This window comes from Dipodomys spectabilis, unplaced genomic scaffold (genome assembly GCF_019054845.1).
Source record: "Dipodomys spectabilis isolate Male_0828 unplaced genomic scaffold, ASM1905484v1 ptg000102l, whole genome shotgun sequence".
In the NCBI taxonomy this organism is placed as follows: domain Eukaryota; kingdom Metazoa; phylum Chordata; class Mammalia; order Rodentia; family Heteromyidae; genus Dipodomys; species Dipodomys spectabilis.
Genome location: NW_024870779.1, coordinates 9,238,789 through 9,260,875, shown reverse-complemented (window position 1 = coordinate 9,260,875; position 22,087 = coordinate 9,238,789). Strand labels below are relative to the sequence as shown.

At 35.4% G+C, this 22,087-nt stretch overlaps 1 protein-coding gene across 4 annotated transcripts in view; it reads left to right on the top strand.

Moving 5' to 3' along the window:
• Smap1 (small ArfGAP 1) overlaps positions 1-22,087 on the top strand; it is a 121,375-nt gene that overhangs the window by 26,224 nt on the left and 73,064 nt on the right. For 3 of the 4 annotated variants that reach the window (XM_042687084.1, XM_042687083.1, XM_042687085.1), the window contains exons 2-3: positions 4,541-4,674; positions 21,566-21,651. In XM_042687084.1, coding sequence (XP_042543018.1) covers positions 4,541-4,674; positions 21,566-21,651 — 220 coding nt within the window. Of the gene's footprint in view, positions 1-4,540; positions 4,675-16,863; positions 16,985-21,565; positions 21,652-22,087 lie in introns of those variants that run through there. The other variant, XM_042687086.1, reaches the window with a different exon arrangement.

Sequence of the window (22,087 nt, the reverse complement as noted above, 5' to 3'; positions counted from 1 at the left end):
TGTGCTGAAGGTTAGTGTTCTACCACTTGAGCCACAGCTATACTTCTGGCTTTTTGTAGTTAAATGGAGATAAGAGTCTTGTGAGCTTTCCTGCCTAGGTTGGCTTTGTAATCCTCAGATCTTAGCCTTCTGAGTATAGGATTGTAGGCCTGAGCCACCAGGAGTCCAGCTGATAATACTCCCTTGCTTCCTCCTTCCCTTCCTCCCTTCCTTCTTTTGTCTTGGGGGCTTAAAATTTAGACGTGGGCACTATCTGAGGCTGGCTAGGCTGGCTTTAAATCATGATCCTCAGATCTCAACCTAAGTAGCTAGGATAACAAGCATGAGCCCAGATTGCTAATACATTTTTGAACTTATCTTTTCTCATGATTTTATGGAACCAAATATGACTATTCAACTTGCTTAGAGATACTTTTGTTTGGTTGCTCAGTGATCTGATAAAAATACTTGAATCTGTTTTAAATAGAGGCTAACATGAGTTCATAGCTTTTGTTAAATTGTATTAGTAGTTTTTTTCTTCTCTGCATCTGAATTAGTTTCATAATTGAAAGTTATGTAACCTTGTTGGTGTTTAATACTTTTAAACAAATACGAAATGATTTTAAACTTTGTACCACCAGATGGCGTTCACTGTTAACCTCAAATTGAGAATCTCACTGTTCTCTGAATTATTTTGTTTGGATTGTATTTAACTCAGCAGTCTACTCAATAACAATAATAATAATAATTTTTATTGGGATTCATATGTGTGGCATTTTATCATAATCATAATTTTATCTTACAAACATGGAACTTTTAAGCTTAATTTAAGTTTAGCAAAATAAACTTCATTTCTTGTCTGAATGTGTCCAATTACAGTGATCTTGGAATTTTCAAGAATTACTGATGACACAATGATTTATTATTTTGGTAACAAATGCTGATGAACTTTTATAATATTAAATAAGGATTTTAACTTGAGATGGGTGGGGTTGAAGTAGATTAGGGACAATGATGGATTAGTGACACTGATCAGGAAGCATTGACTCATTAACATGTTGAAACCCTTTGTATAATAGTTTAAAGATACTAAAACTAAAATAATGAAATAAATCATTTTATATTGTTTTATATTTAATCAGATAAAGACTATGTTGTTTCAGGGTTGTGTGCATTGTGAGGTGTGTGTGTGTGTGTGTGTGTGTGTGTGTGTGTGTGTGTGTGTGTGTGTGTGTGTGTGTGTGTTGATGCTAGGGCTTGAACTCAGGATGCTTTCCCTGGGTTGTGTGCATTGTGAGGTGTGTGTGTGTGTGTGTGTGTGTGTGTGTGTGTGTGTGTGTGTGTGTGTTGATGCTAGGGCTTGAACTCAGGATGCTTTCCCTGAGCTATTTTTCTAAAGGATAGTGCTTTACTACTTTTTGATGGTTAATTGGAGATAGGAGTCTCATGGACTTTCTTGCCCAGGCTAACTTGAAACTGTGATCTTCAGATCTCAGCCTCTTGAGTAGGTAGGATTATAGGTGTGAGCCACTGGTGCTGGGCTTGTTTTAGTTTTATATTGAAAAATTATATAAGTGTGGTATACACACACAGACACACACACACACATACATACAGAGAGAAAGATTGAGAGAGAGTTTAAAATGCATGGTAGGCAGAATTGTGTTTAAAGTCAGCTCTGAAATTTATTGACTGTATTTTGCCTGTTCTTGTTGCCTTGATCAAATAAAACATTTATTAAAAAAATTAGAATAGCTTGAACATAGAAATGAAACCTGATAATAAAAATGTATTAGTGTAATGCAATTTTGGTGGTTATTTTTATACTATATATTTAAGTTATACAATATAATTTGATATATTCATAAGGAGATGATTTCTGTAGTCACTCAGGTGTTTCTATATCTTTACTATTAAGAACAATGCTGTGGTAAACATGGGAGTACATCTATATTTATAAGTTGTTTTCATTTCTTTTTGGTTGTTGGATCATATGGTAACTCTTTAAGTTTTGAAAATTCTTCATACTGTGTTTCACAAAGGATGTACTAGCTTACATTCCTACAAATTTTTTACCTCTTGTTCAGTTTGAGGGAGTGAGTTACTGAAGTTTTAACTTGGCATTTTATTTTCCAGATAGTGTCTCTTTGTTTTTCCCCTGGGCCAACCTTGAGTCTTGATTTTTCTGCCTGTGCCTCAAGTAGTTAGCAGTACAGGAAAGAACTACTACCCCAGGCCTATTCGTTGAATTACATTCTTCCTGACTTTTTGCCAGGGATGTTCTTGAACCAGGATCCTTCCCATCTCTGCCTTCTGGGGTAGCTAATATGACAAGCAGTCTTCACCATGTTACCGGTTGTATTTTTCATAATAACTTCTTACCAAGTGTGCATCATATCACATTATGGGTTTGTACATTTGTGTGCCTGTGGATGAGCACGTTTGTGCGCACACACACTATTTAGACATAGCAAGCGTTATATTTCACTAGTGAATTTTTCACTTTGTAGAGTTTGCACACATAAAACAGGCATTTGTATCTGTATTAACTACTTGGTATTATACAAATTCTAGGTACTGCTTATATTCATCAAAACATCAAACAAGCAAAACAACTTTTGAATAGAAGAAAACTTAGTAATAAGCACCTCTCTCTCTCTCTCTCTCTCTCTATATATATATATATGTGTGTGTCTGTGTATATATATATTATTTTCTTTTTCTACACACAGAGGTGGAGCCTTTTTTCTTTAAGGGCCATTAGGATATTGCTACAAAATAATACAGGCAGACAGGCCATTGGCATCTGACAAGACTTATTAAATATCCGCCCAAATACGCCCAAATGATTTTGATGGCCATATTTGGCCAATGGTCTGGATGTTCCCTAATTTTTCTTCAAGATGGTAGAAATACTGTCCATTTTACCTAGGATGTTTCCTATGCCTGATCCATTCTTTACTTAGTATTACTATACCTGTCTTTTAGTAATCATCTTCAATACCATTGACTCTAGAAAGCCTGTACTAACCACTGGCAACATTCATCTTGTCAGGTTCTATGTTCCTATACCAGTTACACTTACCTTATAGCTATGATCTAATTTAACAAGTCTTTTGAAGCTCATTGTAGGCATAATCTGTTATATCTTCTTTGTTTAATACTTGATCAAAATAGATAATAATTTATATACAGTTTGGTTATTTAAATTGACTCTAGAATTTATTTTGATGAATTATATTTTATTATTTTTGGGTTTTAGAATTTTGGCTCTGAAATTAGTAACTCTGGTACATTCCTACAGCCACATGTAATTGTAATTTACATTGAGTTAGGTAGACTATAGGTTTAGCTGTTGTTAAGGAAAAAATTTTTGTTCCCAATATACTGGGGGACTTAAATAGGTCAAGTTGCTTTTCTTTCATATCACTAGGGAGATGTACTGTCTGGTGTGGGTATCAAGTTGTCTTCTTCAGCGGTTTGTTTCTTTATTGTCTTCTAGCTAATGAAAATAGGGAAGAGGCCCAGGAAACGTAGATCTAATTTGGGTAATAGCAAAACACATCATTTTTACTTTTATTTTTGAGGCCATAGTTTTTGCTTCAAAGGAGACTGAGAAATAACAGGTTTCTCTGTCTGGGCAGCCATATTTCTACCTAATTCTCAGAAGTCTTTATTCCTCAAAGGAAGGATGACAAAATTGACTAAAAACTAATATACATATATATATATGTATGTATAAACAAATATAAACAGATCAGAACTTTGAGAATCAAAGAAGCTGTGTTTTGGACTTAAGTCGTGAGATTTAGAGGCTTTTTATTATACAGCCAGTTTTCTTACTACAGATGATATTGAATACTATAGCAGGTCTAGATTTGTAATTCCCTCTGATTTCCACTGCCAAGTAGCTAGGATTACAACTGTAAGTCACTGTACCTGGCTTAAATAATACCTTTTTTTTTGGTTGTTATTTTAAAGGTGATATACAGAGGGGTTACAGTTTCATAATTCAGGTGATGAGTACATTTCTTTCTGGACATAGTCACTCCTTTCTTTGCTTTCTCCCAGTTTTTCCCTTACATCCCACCCACAAGTTGTATAGTTCATTTTCAAAATAGTGTCTAGTGAGTACCACTGCTACATTTGTTTCCAAGTGTAAGTCACTGCACTTGGCTTAAGTCATATTTTATATATTTCATAAACAACTTTCAGTTCAAGCCCCATGATTGACAAAAAGACAGAAACAGCTTTCTTTTTACTCTTGGCATATACTACTGTTGGTTCAGTTATGCTGAGTAAAAAGCATTTATATGGAAAAGTTTCTAGGAATGTGAAATTAATAAAATGTTTAAGGTTATTGGAAAGTTCATTATAGTTTCATTATAGTTAAGATATATCATTTTACCAAGTTCTTTCTAGTATCATTTAAAAAGTTGAGCATGTGATTTCTCTTAAACTTCCATTGTAATTGTATAAAAAAACAGAATGCTTCTTAAATTCTGCCATGTTTACTTTTTATTTTTAATACATTTTTCCATTGTTTCTTTTCCTTAATTAGGTCCCAGATGGGCTTCCTGGAATATTGGTGTATTTATTTGCATCAGATGTGCTGGAATTCATAGAAATCTTGGGGTTCATATATCCAGAGTCAAGTCAGTCAACCTAGACCAATGGACACCGGAACAGATACAGGTAAACATTACCCTGAGAAGAAATTATTAAATTGTTTCAAATGAGTTAAAAATATTTAACCCCTTCTCTAGTATAAACATTGAAAACAACTATACTGAACATATGCTAGGTAAAAAATTGTTTCAAATGACTTAAAAATATTTAACCCCTTCTCTAGTATAAGCATTGAAAACAACTATACTGAACATATGCTAGGTAAAAAAGTTACTTCACTTGTTAATTCACAGATATTTCTTTGTGTGTCTATAATGAAGTCAGTTTTAAGTCCCTTTTTTTAGCCTAAAGTACTGACCTCTAAAGGTTTGTTTTTTTAATTTTTATTTTTTGTCGGTAGTGGGGCCTGAACTCTTGGCCTGGACACTGTCCCTCAGCTCTTCAGCTCAAGGCTAGCGTTCTACCAGTTGAGCCACAGCACCATTTCTGGCTTTTTCTATTTATGTGGTGCTGAGGAATTAAACCCAGGGCCTCATGCATACAAGGGAAGCACTCTACCACTGAGCCACCTTCCCAGGTCTTTTTTTTATTCTTGTGTTCAAATGTACCTCCATAGTTTATTTTCCTATTGGTGGAAAGAAAGAAAAAATAAAAATCACTACTTGCCTAAAATTGACTTGAAGGATTTTTTTTTTATAGGAGTGTTCTGACATTAAGACAGAGTCTTAGAAGCTGGAAGATTGTACAGTGAGCAAAAGTTTTTAGGATTCAGGCTTGTCTATGCATTTGCAACTTAGATCCTCATTATCTGTAAGATTGGTTGCACATTTAAAACAATCACCTTTATTGGTCTTACTTTGTAATTCACAGTAAAATTATGTTTTTCTTATCCTCCTGTGAAGTTGTTTTTAGCCAGTATCAAGTACTTAAGTGTATAAATATGCACAAAGGCATCCAAAAAGGATTATTTTGGGGACCCTCACAGATACCAAAATCCCTGGATGCTTCAGTGCCTTTTATTTGGCCTAATATTTATATAGCCTCTGCACATTCTTGTTTCTGTATTTTTAAATTAATCTACCTTCAGATTGTATAAATCTTTTGCCCTTTTAATTAACCCTAGATTATTGAATGCAGTGTAAATGCTAGACAAATTGTTGTTATACTGTTTTGTTTAGGAAAATAATAACAAGAAAAAATAGTGGGCAGTTTGAGTATAGAGTGTGAAACCTTGACTTGAAGTCCTGGTACCAGCATGTGCACATGGACATACACACGCATATACACACACATTTCAAAAACAGGTAGTGTAGTGTACAGTATTTGAAATTATATTTGGACATTGGTTTCATTTGTCATTTTCTTGAAATTATTATTTTATTTATTTATTTATTTTTTTGGTCCAGTCGTGGGGCCTGAACTCTGGGCCTGGGTGCTGTCCCTCAGCTCTTCAGCTCAAGGCTAGTGCTCTACCACTTGAGCCACAGCGCCACTTGCGGCTTTTTTCTTTTTGCTTATGTGGTGCTGGGGAATCGAACCCAGGGCCTCATTCATGCAAGGCAAGCGCTTTACCACTGAGCCATCTCCCCAGCCCCTGAAATTATTATTTTAGAATGGAAGACTATTATTAGTGCTTATGACCTGCTTGGCTTCTTACCTAACAGAGCTTCACTTTCAGGTATGCCGTAAGAAATGAGACTAGGATATATTCAGAAATCAAATTATAGTGTGTTAGTTACTTTAAAACACTCATAGATATGAGCTGTCCATTATTTTTGTAATGGTTCCTGTGAATATTTACAGTTACTGTTGTTTAACAATTGTTCCAAGGAGATGAAATATAAACAAACCGTTGCCCATGGTCTTCTAGCTTCTCTTTCTATCCTCTCTTTTTCCTCCTCTATCTCTATCTCTTCCCCATACCTCCCTCCCCTCCTCCATATTGGTCCAAGGCTTGAACTCAGGACTTTGTGCTCTTGCTTAGCAATTTTTGCTCATTGCGAGCACTCAACTACTTAACCACACCGTCAGTCTACTTTTCTGCTTTATTTTTCAGATAGAGTCTTGAGCTTTTTCCCTAGGCTGATTTGGAGAGCAAAGCATAGTAATACTGTCTACTTTGTAGATTAGTTACTAGTCTATTTGCTCATTATACAGAACCCTCAATATTACTGCTTTGAATATAATTCTGATGTTAAGCAATGTAGCTTATAGTAATCTTTTATGATAAATTATTTACCAAGTGTACCAATAAATTGAGAAATTTAACAAAAATAATTACTAGTTTGTAGTAGTGTTGGATAATAAGGCATTTTGAGGTGGATCTCTAGATAAATCATATCAGTTATCTATTGAAATTGCTTCTTGTTTATATCTGAGCATGTCTTTCTTATTTCCTATGGTGCTAGGTAATTCATTATTGTCCATTTCTGTATCTTGGTATATCATTCATTTCATTACTTTTTTCTTTTTTGGTCAGTCATGGGGCTTGAATTCAGGGCATGGGTGCTATCTCTGAGCCTTTTTGCTCAAGGCTAGTGCTCTACCACTTTGAGCCACAGCACCACTTCTGGTTTTTTAGTGGTTAATTGGGGATAAGTGCCTCAGGAACTTTTCTGCCTGGACTGGCTTTGAACCTCAGGTTTCAGCCTCCTGAGTAGGATTACTGATGTAAGCCACTAGGACTGGCTTATTACTTTAAAAAAAAATATTTTATGTATTCATTCAAAAAGCTTTATGTTAGTATTTTATTTAGTTAAAATAAGCATTTCAAAGAACTTCTAAAGTATACTTTCTTTATGCTTTTTAAAAATGTATTTTTATTATCTTTTTTTTTTGGTCTGGTCGTGGGACCTTGAACTCTGGGCCTGGGCACTGTCCCTCAGCTCTTCAGCTCAAGGCTAGCGCTCTACCACTTGAGCCACAGTGCCACTTCCGGCTTTTTCCTTTTTGCTTATGTGGTGCTGAGGAATCGAACCCAGGGCCTCATGCATGCAAGGCAAGCACTCTACCACTGAGCCACCTTCCCAGCCCCTATTTTTATTATCTTTAAGTAGTTCTACCATTGATTACTTTTGTTTTTGTTTTTTTTTTTAAATGCTGGTTTCTGGGGCTTGAATTCAGGGCTTAGGTGCTGTTTCTGAACTTCTTTTTTACTCCAGGCTAGTGCTGTACCACTTGAGCAACAGCTCTACTTTCACCTTTTTTTTTTGTTTTGGGTCCGGTTGTGGGGCCTGAGCTCTGGGCTTGGGCGCTGTCCCTCAGCTCTTCAGCTCAAGGCTAGTGCTCTGCCACCCACTTGAGCCACAGCTCCACTTCGGCTTTTTTCTTTTTTCTTATGTGGTGCTGAGGAATTGAACCCAGGGCCTCAAGCATGCAAGGCAAGCGCTCTACCACTGAGCCACCTTCCCAGCCCCTCACTTTTTTTGAGGTAGTTTATTAGAGGTGAGTCTCATGGGCTTTCTGCCCAGGCTAGCTTTGAACCTTGACTCTAGTGTAAGCCATCAGTGTTCAGATCATTTATTACTTTTTAAAGAATGGTTCATAGGTTTCAGTGCATTTTATAAGTCTTAATGCTTCTGCTATGTGACTAGCACCATGCTTCATTTTCTCTACCCTAGAAAGTTCCTTTGTGCCAATTTCTAGTCAGATCTCTCCAGGACAAGCACCTTGAAATGGCTGTCTTTTGAAGGCCATTCCAGCTTACTCAGATTCTTTATTCAGATTTGGAGAACTGATAATTAAGACATGATTTACTCTTCCATATTCACATGTATAAGATGCTGTTTGTTTGGGTTGAGTGATGGTGGCTCACACCTGTGATCATAGCTACTTGGGAGGTTGAAATCTGAGGATCGTGGTTTGAAGCTAGCCTGAGCAGGAAACTGTGAGACTCATCTCCAATAGTCTACTCAAGTGGTGGAGCATTTGCCTTGAGCAAAAGAAGCTCAGTTACAGTGCCCAGGCCCAGAGTTCAAGCCCCAGGACCTGCAAAAAGAAAAATGTTTGAGAGGTATTTACTGATGAGAGAGAAATAATTTTTACTACACTCTGTATCTCCCTCTACTCCCCCTATCACCATGATACTTATGTTTCTCATTTTCAAAACTAAGACTTAGTTTTGGTTATGTAAAATAGTTTATTACTAAATATGGGAACATGATTTAATCTTCAAGCCCAGTCTAGCAATCAAATAATTTTTTAATTCTTGATTATATGTGTGTTTGTATAATGTAACTAGTGATAAAGGTTATAGCCTCAGGGTTACTTAGCAAGTGATTTTGTAACCCATAATTTCTTTCTTGAACTTAGAGTTTGCTTGCTTGCTTGATGTTCTTATCACTTGAGTCACACTTCCACACCAACTGTTTTTGGTTATTTTTAAGATGGAGTTTTTCGTGCAGAAAGGACTGCTTGGGCTGTCTTTGTACATCTATCTTCTAAATCTCAGCCTCCTGAGTAGGATTACAGATGTGAGCCATTGTTTCCCCTAGCTGTATACTTGTTTGTTTATTTCTCTATGTTTTGTTGCCAGTCTTGGGGCTTTGAACTCAGGGCCTGGGTGCTGCCCCTTAGATTCTTTTGCTTAAGGCTAGCACTCTACCACATGAGCCACAGCTCCACTTTGGACTTCATAGTAGTTTATTGGAGGTAAGCATCTTACCTGGGTTGACTGCAAACTGCAGTCCTTAGATCTCAGCCTCTTGAGTAGCTAGACTTACATCTGAGAACCACCAGCACCCAGCTATACTATTTATGTTTTTGTTCTGGCACTGACACTTGACCTCAGGGCTTCATACTCTTAAATTCCTGCTCAAGACTAGTACTCTACCACTTGAGCCACACTCTCCAGTCTATCCAGTGTTTTACTGGTTATTTTGAAGATGGAGTCTCAGACTTTTCTGCCCAAGTTTTGAACTATTATTCTCTTCCCTGAGTAGTTAGGATTCAGTTATCATCACTCAGCATGTGTGCTTATTTTTCCAAGAATAACTTATCTACCAAACTTTTTGATTTTATTAGAACTAAAATTATTTTTTAAAAAGTAATTTCTCATTAAGATTCTTTTATTGTGGTTTATGTTCTACACAGATAATATACATTTAATAGTATGTCTACATTGGACAATATGCCATATATGATTTGATGCTCATCTGTTTGTTTTTTCAGCTGGAAAAATAAGCTTGGTTTAGACTGAAAGTTGAAGAATGAGAGTAGAACCTGAAATAGGAATGATATTCCAGACCATATGGATTTTATTTTATTTTTATTTTTATTTTTTTTTTGGGTCTGGTTGTGGGGTCTGAACTCTGGGCCTAGGCACTGTCCCTCAGCTCTTCAGCTCAAGGCTAGCGCTCTACCACTTGAGCCACAGCGCCATTTCCTGCTTGTTTCTTTTTGCTTATGTGGTGCTGAGGAATCGAACCCAGGGCCTTGAGCATGCAAGGCAAGCGCTCTACCACTGAGCCACCTTCCCAGCCCACCATATGGATTTTAATATCAGACTTGTAGTTACTGCAGTCAATCAAAGATCTACTTGAAGGAAACATGTTACCTGCTTAAAATCTCTTTATGTGCCACCAATACAAAAATACAGGTTTTTTTGTCATAATGAAATTTCCACAAAACCTTACAACCCAAGTATTATGAAAGAAAACCTTAAGAAAGTCATACTTTATAGATCTTTATCTACAGATGTCTCATCATCTTCAAAAAACAGCTCCCCTGCTAAAAAACTCTTTAGTTTTAAGATCTATCAAGCAGGGAGAAGGTGGCTTTTTCTAGCCCATAGCTATCCTCTCTCCCCATTTTCCCTAGTTATCCTTTTTCCATTTTACCCAGTTTGGACACATGACAGGATATGGCTCAGGTAGGAATGAAATGGGGAACAGTGAGCTAACTTCTTGCAGTACAACACAACAGCTGAAGGTTGATGGAAAAGCAGAACAGGTCAGACTTGAGGTGGGATTGAGTTCAGGCCCTGTATTCAATCAGTCATGGTTGAAAGAAGATGATGAAAAGGAGGTATGATTGCAATGCTTGTGGTATTTGTGTATCTTTTTTATATGCTTGCTTTATTTTCTTCCACAGTTTCTTGTCTGTCATGGCTCCTGAGCCTACCATGCTAGAAGCCAGGGCACTTACATATAGGACCCATGCCAGATGTAAATAGTAGATATGGGGAAGGAATAGAAATCCAATGCTTGAACTTAGGGTCTTCTATTTCCTAGTTAGATACTGTACCATTCATTTCTGGTTTATGTTTCTAGTAGTCTCCAATTTTTGCTATAGTCCACTTGGACCATGTCCCAAGTAGCTATTTATGTGTCCCAAGTAGTTAGGACCACTAACTTGAGCTTCATCGTTTTTGATTGAGACTGGGTCTCACAAACTTTTTGTCTTAGCTGACCTCAAACTGGAAATCCTCCTGATCTCTGCATCCTCAGTAGCTGGGATTAGAGGTATAAGCCACCTCCTCTGGCCTCTAGAATCCAAATTAAGTTGTGTATTCTGAAGCTGGAATTAGCCAGCTAGGCTGATTTCAAGACATTAGAATCTCAATTCTTATATTACATTTCTATTTATCTGTGTTTAATAACTTGTGAAATAATTAAAAATATTTCTTTATGGAAATTGCTTGATAAAGAAAGCTGACGGTTAACTGAGTGACAGATGTCACTCAGAAAGAAAAAGAAAAAGGAATAGTTATGACTATCAGTTTTTTCCCATTTTTTTCCCCCAGCTAAAACCTTATGTAACAGTAGAATAGAGAGGAATATCAGAATTAATCTATGATTCATATGGAAACAGGAAAAAGGATTTTTGAAATTAGTTTATTAAGCTTCAATGGGAATTGTGACTATAGTGATAGTAATGTGAGACATTTTTATTTTATTTTTTAAAAATATATTTATGACATTGTATTTTCCATTTACAGTATAGTGCTTTATAAAGTACAGTGTTAGTATTTTTCCCTGTGTTCTTATCTTACTTGTAATTTGATAGACAATAAAATAATGTCATTAGTCTTAAAACCTGGTTATTCTTTATGATGCTTTTTAAAATTTATTAGTGTTAAAAAATTATTTGTGTTTACTTTTTGACATTGCTAGGCCTTAAACTGCTAGGCCAGTTGAGCCACATATGTATGCCTTTGCGTTCAGTTACGTGTGAGCATGCATGTGCATATGTGCTTGGGACTTGAACTCAGGGCCTAGGCACTGTCCCTGAACTTTTTTACTCAAGAATAGTGTTCTACCATTTGAGTCACAGCTGCACTTATGGCTTTTTTTGGTGGTTAATTGGAGATAAGAATCTCATGGACTTTCCTTCCTGGGCTGCCTTCAAAACTCCATCCTCAGATGTCAGCCTCCTAAGTAGCTAATATTATAGGCTGAGCCACTAGCACCTGGCTTCAAGTAACTATTAATTCTTCGGTTGCCTTACCTTGTCTCCAGGACTTTAGCTTACTCTTGATATTCTCAACGCTCTTAACATTTTGTTTCTTTTTTTAGCCAGTCCTGGGGCTTGAACTCATAGCATTGTACCATTTGAGCTTCAGCACCACTTCTGGTCTTTTTTGTTTGTGTGATATTGAGGCATCAAACCCAGGGCTTCATGCATGCTAGGCAAGCACTGTACCACTAAGCCACATTGCCAGCCCTAACTTTATTTTTCTTGACACATTCAGAATAATTTTGTTACTATGCTTCTCTGGGAACCAGTGGGAAATGTGTTGTTGGGATTTAAACATTTAGTAGGCATATGGAGATTGGTTTAGATGACTGAAAGAAAGTCTCATTTCTGAGATTCTTTATATACTGAGCCCTTTTTGGTTACTTCAGCATTTCAGAAACATTTTCATTATCAGCCTTTGAATGAAAGTAATTCAACTTTTCCTAAAAGTAATTTATGTGTTTGAGGCCTGTGCTCCTGAGTTCAAGGCTAGCAAAAGTTTTTACGTTTTTAAAATCTGGATGAAAGTAAGATAAGTTACAGTTTTTGCAGGTTTTACCTGCTTTTATTTTCTAATGAGGTTACTGGAAAAATTTGAAGGAACAGTTGGCTCATGTTTTGTTGTACAATAGGTTATACAGTAGGTACAGTAGGCATATAGTTGGTATATACTTGTCAGTCACTGCAACTTTCCTTTGTTCAGTGTTGTGTAGTGTATCTTTTCATCCTTTTCTATTTAAATTGTCTTTATCTCTAAAAATAAAATTGATTTCTTTTAGGCAAAAACTTCCTATACACACTGTATTCCTTTATGTAGTTGAATTTTTTATGTTACAGCTTTTAATATTGTTTCATTTTAGATTTTTAAAAGTGTTTATGTTTTGGTGTTAACTTGGGCTTTATCTCAGGGCCTTTGGGCTGTGTTGGTGCTCTTCTGCTGAATTGTGCCGTCAGCCCTAGTCCTTTGGTTACTCTTCTACCTACATATTGAATATTAATTTTTTAACCTTTTTTCATTACTCTAAAATGAGAGAAGTCAGGAAAACATAAAATTTAAAATTAAAATGAGAGAAGTCAGGAAAACATAAAATTTAATTTTCAATTTTGAATGTTTTTAACTTTGTAATTTAGTTGTTTTTCATAATTTATATTTATCTGTTAATTAGCTGTATTCATAATCTTTAGCTCATTAATTAGTAGGTCACAATTTTGTAGGCATATTTTTTCCTGAATTGGTTTTATTGTAGAGATATTATATTACTTCCTTTTTTTCTTGAAATTTCTTATGAAATCAGTCCTTATTTTTGTTCTGTTAACATTTTTCATATAACATTAGTTTTCTTTTACTTTTAAAAGTGGTACTCAAGCTAGCTTTTAGAGTTTGGCGCATTTCTCTCCTTATTTTCCCGTAATGCTTAAAAAATAAAGCCAGTTGCTTCTTATATTCCCTTTTCTCACTTTTATCTGGATCTTCTACCCTGCTGAATTTGAGTCAGTTCCTTCCTAGGATTTTGTTCTTAGTAGGAGCTGTATCCTGGAAGGGTATCTTGGTTAGTTAAGAGTTCAATGTGACTATTCTTTCTCCCTTCTTTAATTGTTGGACTGGATAAAAATAGTACATACTTTAAGAAAATTGTTCTACAGTGATTTCTAGTTTACACATCTCTTAATTATTTTGCTTTATTTTACTTCCCATGAATTGCAATCGTCAGGAAGTTCTAGTACATGTTAACCGTTTGTCCGTCATTGATCACAATTTGGTATTAGAATGGGATAACCAGTCAGTTTTTCTTTAAGTCTATACCAGGGCTGGAATTCAGGGCCCTTGCTTGCTTATCACTGTTGCTTTACCACTTGAGCTGAGCCTCTGGTCTTGCATTTTTCTGGTTAATAGAAGATGAAGTCTTACAGAATTTTCTGCCTGAGCAGGCATTGAATTAGGCCTTAGCTTCCTGAGTAGCTAGGATTAAAGGTATGAGCCTCTGATTCCCAGTAGTTGCCTAGTTTTGTTATAAATATCTAATGTTTAGGTCTATTTTTTAGTGAGGTTTTAGGAAGCTCAAAGACTGTCTTTTCTTATTACAGAATTTCCATGACAAGCAATATTCAATAGAATATAATTATAGTTACAAAGGCTAATTTGGAGAACTTCATAATTTAACAACATTTGACCAGTATGTCATAACACTGTTTAATTTCGTAAGGTTTGGTCCTTAGATAAATTTTGTAGTTGCGTATTGAACCAGGCAGGGCTAACAATTTTTGGTACACATTAAAGAAGTGTCCGCTCAAAACTTTTTTTCCTTCTTTTGTGGGAAAATTAATCATTCTACTTGTATCAACTTTGAAAAAAATCTGATACATACCTTTTTACTTTTGTTGTTGCGGGGCTTGAATTCAGGATGTGGGCCCTGTTCCTGAGCCTTTTTCCTCAAGGCTAGCCCCCTACCACTTCGAGCTGCAGTGCTACATCTGGTTTTCTGGTGGTTAATTGGAGGCAAGTTCCATGGACTTTCCTGCCTGGGCAGGCTTTGAACTGCGACCCTCTTATCTCAGTCTCTTGAGTAGCTAGAACTATAGGCATGAGCCATCAGTGCCTGGCTGTGCATATATTTTTTAAGTTGATTAAGAGTTTGTTGATAGTAAACCATTCCAAGATCACTAAATGTGTCTCCACAGAAGAGCAGAGAATGGAGGCACCTGGCAGCATTGGGTCTACGTATTATGTACATGTGAAAAGTGAGTGAAGAAATAAAAGTACTGTTTATAACAAAATGTAATCTGTGAGGCTTCATAAGCCTCTTTTAAAAATAATTTGTTTGAAAGACTGTCAAATTTTTAAGATTTTATGTGCAAGTTATTGCAAGGTTATGCCTTATGTTTTCTTATTCCTCTTGTTACTTATTTATTTTTTTTTGGTCTGGTCATGGAGCCTGAACTCTGGGCCTGGGCGCTGTCCCTCAGCTCTTCAGCTCAAGGCTAGCACTCTACCACTTGAACCACAGGGCTACTTCCGGCTTTTTTTTCCTGCTTATGTGGTACTGAGGAATCGAACCCAGGGCCTCATGCATGCAAGGCAAGCGCTCTACCACTGAGCCAACTTCCCAGCCCTCCTCTAGTTTTTAAAGATTAAACTTTCAATAAAGCCAGTTTGTATCTTTGTGTGTGTGCGTGTGCGTGCGTGCGCACGCGTATCTGTGTGTGTGTGTGTGTGTGTGCGCGCGCGCGCGCGCGCGCGCGCGTACACCAGTGTGTATACTCACCAGTCCTGAGACTTGAACTCAGGGTTGGGCTTTCTTCCTGAATTTTGTGCTCAAGGCTAGAGTTCTGCCACTTGAGCGACAGCTCCACTTCCAGCCTTTTCTTTTGGTGCTTAATTGGAGATGAGGCTCATGGACAATTGTGAGTCATAATCTTCAGATCTCCATCTCCTGACTAGCTAGAATTGTAGATGTGAGCCACTAGCATCCATTTAAGCCAGTAAGTTAAGTTACATATTTGAGAATTTTCTGTTGCTAGTAATTGCTATATTCTTGGGTCAAAGTAATGAAAATTTAAGTAGCTGTAAATATAACTAAAGAAATATTAAGTTACTTGGAGATAGGGACTTATTTCCTTATATTCTGTTTAGTAGGAAATTATTAGATGTATTGAATGAATGCATATATGAGTGGATAATCTTGAAAGCAATTATTATTGTTTAATTGAACATAATATTTTAGAATTATAGTCACTTTTGCTTTGTAGGAATCTAATAGTCGATAGAAGGACTACAAAAGTAGTCACCAGATTAAAAGGCGAATGATGTTCACCAAGCTATTAATAGTATTGTCTTTAAAATTACATTATTTAGTCATATTAAAATTTTAGCATTTAAATGCTGTCTCATTAGTCTTATAGTACTCATACAGTTTTTATTTTTCTTTCTTTGTGATTGTACTGGGGTTTGAATTCAGAGCTCAGTGCACTTGGCTTTTTCACTAAAGACTCATTCTGTATCATTTGAACCATACCTTCACTTTGAGCTTTCTGGTAGTTAATTGGAGATACAAGTCTCGTGGACTTTTCTGCCTGGGTTGGCTTTGAACCTTGATCTTCAAATCTCAGCTACCCAAGTAGCTAGGCTATAGGCATGAACCACCAGAGCCCTCATAAAGAAGCATGCTGTTTTTGAGAATATAAGGTAGTATTGTGTGATGAACATGCTGGATGTTGTTATGTGTCTGGAGGATGAAGGTAAAAGTTACAGTTGGCATGGGTTTGGTGATAGAAGATAAGACAAGCAAAGAATAGGGACCTTCTACTTTTGTTTAATAAGTGGAAAAACAACATCTGATGTTCCTTTTGAGAAGATAAATCTGATGAACCATTTTGTGCCATAGCCTAGGAAATTAATGACTAGATCTTTAAACTATAATAATGATACTAGGGATGATACATGGAGGAAAGTCTGTAAGAGAAAAGTTACTAAGACTTCTGACTGAAGGGAATCTTAACTCCTGAGTAGGGCCTTAAACAAGTAGGGTAAAGGTTGTTTATTTCTGGACTTAATTAATGTGAATCTCATAGTAAATAGAGGTCATAAAAGACTGTGATTTAAAACTTGTCCAATTTTGTTACAAGTGTTTGATTTCATTGCTTTTTTATTTTTTAAATGTATATTCTGAATTTGTAGTAGCAAATTTAAACAAAGAAAAAAAGTCTCCCTAAAAATAATTTCATGAAAATGAAGGAGTGGACTCTGTGTTAATTATTTCCAAAGAGTTCCTGAGACCAAAAATGGTGGCCCTTCTTTTCCAGCAGCTGGAATCCAAAAGATCTTGAAACCAGTCCTGAAAGGCTTGCTCCTATGCAAGAAATCCTGGTGGCTTTTGAGAGGAAGATAGAGAACTATTCTGGAAAATTTCAAGAGGTAGTAGAGGTGAGTCAACTGACATGAAGAACTTATCCAGGGACCATCAATATTAACTCCTTTTTAAATAAGTGATTTTTTAAAAATATATACATTTAACTAAAGCAGTTGTCTTTTCAAAGATTTTAGTGAAAATAGGGCAAATAGCCTCTTCCCTTCTTCACAAATACTCTAAAATATTAAGAAAATTTTGGTCTTCAGCAGCTGCAGTCTGTTTTTAAGATTATGACACTGAGGAATAAATGCCATATTAATGATTGGAATGTAGTGTGAGTGTAATAACTATTTATATGAGATTTAAAAATTTTGTCTATCTTTGGTTTTAGTTGTAACTGTTTTGACCCAACAGAAGACTACTTTTCTTAGAAGGAGGTGGTCTCCTTGTTTTGATTCAGAAGGTACTTGTCTACCTAGCCAAACTCCATCTAGATTTTATTTAGAAGCAATGTAGAGTAATTTTTTTTTTGTTGTTCTAGGAAATACATAGAAATTGTGAAACCTCTAAAAGTACAAAATTATAGAGGAAATACTTTTCTTTCAATTCTGCCCTCAATTATGTAGTTTTTCTCCAAAGAAGCAATCATATTATTAGTTTTAGTAATTAGGTATGCTAAATAACCAAATTGTTAGTTTCTTTGTAGTTATTCTGATATATTTTATGTTTAAATATATAAACATACAGGTAGTATATAGTATTGTGCAAAAATCTTTGAATTGGATTTCAGATTCTTTCTCCAAATTTGTTTTTTAGAAAATTGGATAGAAGAGTTTTATTTTGAATAGTGTTAATTCTTGTGTTTAGATTTATCATAGATGTACTTCATTCTTATTTTAAGCATTAATGCTTAAGAGTTTGTTGATTATTTTCAGGTCTTATATTTTGCCATCTAGAATGTGAAAGGCCTAATTTCAATGTAACTTACAGTATATGGTATTCTATTATTTTTTCCACTGCTCCTATTTTTAAAAACAATTGCTTAGGATATTTCAGTCAACAAGTATATAAATTCAGATTTGTGCAAACTATGTAGATAGCTTCCTAAGATACCACTACATTATTAATGCTAGCTACACTGTAAATGTCTGCTGACTAGGTACTTTTTAGCATTTGAGGATGTAGTGCAGGAACATTACAGGGCAAATAGGACGAAGGTACTAAGAAAAGGAGGGGATGCAAAAATGGAAAGTCTTGGAACCAAATGTATCAGATATAGACATTAAGCTTGGAATGAACTGTATTTGACATTAGTCAACCTAATCTAAGACAAAGAGAAACTATACCTTGAAAAACTTTTGTGTCTTGATAGCTTTGCTTTTTCAAGACTTTGGAATCATATAACAAAGGGGAAAAAATCAAATTTTATTCTTAGAGGAATTAATCATTAACTTGCCATACAGCTGGCCTTGCTATTTCATTCAATAGTGTGTTTGCAGGTACTGACAGTGACTTCAAATTCTTATTTCTGTTGGTTCTTCTTATTTGTTTCTTTTCTTTTTTCCTTTTTTTTTTTTGCCATTCATGGGGCTTGAACTCAGGGGCTGAGCTCTGTCCCTGAGCCTCTTTGTACTCAAGGCTGGTGCTCTACCACTGGAGCCACAGTACCACTTCCAGCCTTTTCTGAATAGTATATTGGAGTTAAGAGTCTCACCTGCCCTGGCTGCCTTTGAACCCCAACTCTCAGATCTCAGCCTCCTGAGTAGAGCCCCTGCTCTTTTATCTCCAAATGGCTCCACTTTTTACCTTTATCTTGACTGAAGCTAACACTTCTGGATTCTTCCTTACATAACATCTTTATTCTGCATTTAGAAACATAGAAACTGAGCGTATCAGTATCTTCTTTATCTCAACAAATGACTTCTATTGGTGATGTCATTGAGTCTGCTTTTCCTTAGACTGCTAACAGATACAACTGCACCATTCACTTTAAGGAATGACTTTCATGGAAATGGCTCATTGTTCCTTGTCAGCTCTCCCTTTCAGATCTTGTTGTCTTTTATTTTCCCTATTGTCTAATTATGATACTTGACATCACTACAATAATGTTAAGTAATTTAGTATACTGTAAATATGCACTGGCAAAATGTTGAAATGTTTAGGCCTTTTTCATAATATAGTAAATATAAATTATGGGATGTATTAATATTTCAGAATGATAATATGAATAAATATAGTGGATGAGATATGGTGTGTGTATATATATAATAGATTTTAGTTTTCATATTTTTGTTGAAATTTCCAGCAAAAATGAATACTCGCAGTTTTTTACCTTTATAGTTTCTGTGAATTGTATTTAAATTATTTTTTTGATTAATTGTAACTGTAAACTAAGAGACTTTTTTTTTAGTTCTTTCCAAATGTTTAATGTCTTTAAAATTAGATAATTTACTAATCTCTGCTTCTAAATTATGCCATGGCATAAACATGCAGCATCATTTGAATGCTTAATATGGGAACTTTTTTTCCCCCAGCAAGGTAACTGGTGTTGGATTTTCTTAGAATTCCCCATACAGAATTACATAATAGCTTTACTCAAACCAGTTCCTATCATGATATAAAACAGGCCTATGACTTTCCACTTAACAGTTTTACATTAGAGAATTTGCTTTCCTCTTATAATTATAAAGCTCAAATTAGAGAATTTGTTTTCATCTTAGTCTTAAAGCTCCAGTTACTTTGTGGGGGGTCGGGGGGAGGAGAGAGAAGGCAAAAGTGGGATAGGGTAAACTCTGGACTTTTACTTCAGGTCTTTCCATTTGCCTGGCTTGCTTGTTTAGCTGGTGCCCTGCTCAAGCTGGCTTTGAACCTTGATCCTCCAGATCTCAGTCTCCCTAGTAGCTAGGATTAATTAATTAATTAATCAGCTGCTGACATCTGGCTTCAAGTTATTTTTGACTTAGTATCTATTTCATCTGGAGGACAAAATTATAAAAATCCTTTTCCCCCCTTTGGTTGTTTATAATCTCTCTTACTTTCTATTCTTGTTCCTTTACTTTGTTTTGATCTCTAGAGAAATTACTTAGAAATCTAAAGTTCTGACAGAATACTTATATTGATGCAAGATGGAATAGATGTCTGAAAGTTGATGTATATTGTTTTTTTTTTCTTTTTTGCTGTTTGTATTTTCTTTCCTTTTTGTTCTTTTGTTTTCTGTAAATGTAAAATACCTTATACCTCCTTTATAATACATAGTAGTGACTGTGCTTTATAAGAGCTCTTTTTAATGATGCTGCCAGGCTTTTTTTTTTTTAAGACTCAGTTGGGAGAAAAGTCATCATATATTTTCTTATTTGAAGGAAGGAGAACTTAAGTAATCTGTTAGAACACTTGGGGATATGTGTCTGGGAATCTGGGGAAATAAGAACATATCATAAAAAACAATCTTTCTGTTACTACAGTATTTTTAAAATTTTTATTGTAAAGGTAATGTACAGATTGGTTACAGTTACATAACTAAGGTAATAAATACAATTCTTTTGAACAGTGTTACCCCCTAGTTAATTTTCTGCCACTTTCCCCCATACTAAAAATATTTTAAGTTCCTTGTAAATGATGTGATAAATTATCGTATTTTACTTGCAGTTCTTACATTGAGTTTCTAGTAATATCAAGGAAGTATTTTTAGTCATCACTCCTAGATGATAGTGAAACGAATTAATGAAATCATTATTAAATAGATTTATATCTCATGAGTTAATTCTTAGGTTTTAGGAGAAAGGTTTGTATTTAGTCATTTTCATAATGAAATACTAGAGGCACACTTAATTTATAAGAGGAAGGACTTGTTTAACTTACAGTTCTGCATAATTTGACCTTTGATGAAGGTGATGAGTAGTGGTGATAGGAGTGTGTAGCCTAGCAAACTGCTTATTATCATGAGCTGGGAAAGAGACTAGGGCTTCACAGTCCTCTTAAAGGGCACACCCCTAGGAAACTCCATTGTGAGCTGACCTAAAAGTTCCACTACCTCCCAGCAGTACCTCTATGGTGACTTTTAACACATGGCTTTTGGGGAGTACAGATCCAAACTGTAACATGGCTCTGTGAGCAATTGTGCTATCAAGCATCATGCTGTTTTCTTTTCTTTCTTGTTTTGTTCTATTTATTTTTGTTTTTGGTGGGAAAAACTTTTCATCAGACTCAAATGGTTAACTCCAAAGAAACAAAACCACTTTTGTAGAATTTTAGGTCAGCATTGTATCTTGACTGGCTTATATGGAGGTCTTGATTGTAAGTTATGAAAATCCTAGAGTATATTGAAGTTCAAGTTTTACCTTGGGTTGTTAGCCCCAGATATGACAGCATTTTTCAATTTTTGAAAATAATTTTTGAAAATAGAACTCCCTACAAACTGTCAGGAACTTCTTTTTTAGGAAGTAGTGAGTGTAATCATGAAATTGAATCCACATAGGTAGAAAAATACAAATAGTGCTTCTAAAGAATTTGGGTAATTTCATAATTACGATTTAATTTATTAAAAAGAGTATGTGTAGAAACAATTACTGTTGACTGGAATTTGTATATGTGTTCATGTCTACATATATAGGAATTTTTAATGTTCACGTGAGTAATGAAAATAATTTTTCTTATAGTGCATGCAAGATATGGGAAATACTAAAGCAAGACTACTCTATGAAGCCAATCTTCCAGAGAATTTTCGAAGACCACAGACAGATCAGTATCCTTTAAATTTTGTATATTGTGTATTTGAAAAGAATTAAATTGTGTTAGAAATGTGGCTTAATTTAAGGCCTTGAGTTTACAGTACTACCATAAAACAAACTCAAATCAACAAACAGAAAATTCCTCAAAAAAGCAACTGTTAAAGAATTAACTTATTTTTAACATTAATATTTTGTTTGCTGATATTTGGAAGATACATACTTTATCACCCTGGGTGTAGAGGTACAAATTTATTAATCCCAGCTTTCAGGTGGCTTACACAGGAAGATATGAAGTTAGAAGGCCATATTGTGAGATTCTGTCTCAAAAAAATTAAAGACTGCAGATGTAGCTTAGTGATAGGGTTCTTGCCTAGCATAAGGAGGCCCTGAGTTTGGTCTCTATCCCAGAAAAGAGAAAAAATTGGAGACTGATATTCCCTGAGTTATGCC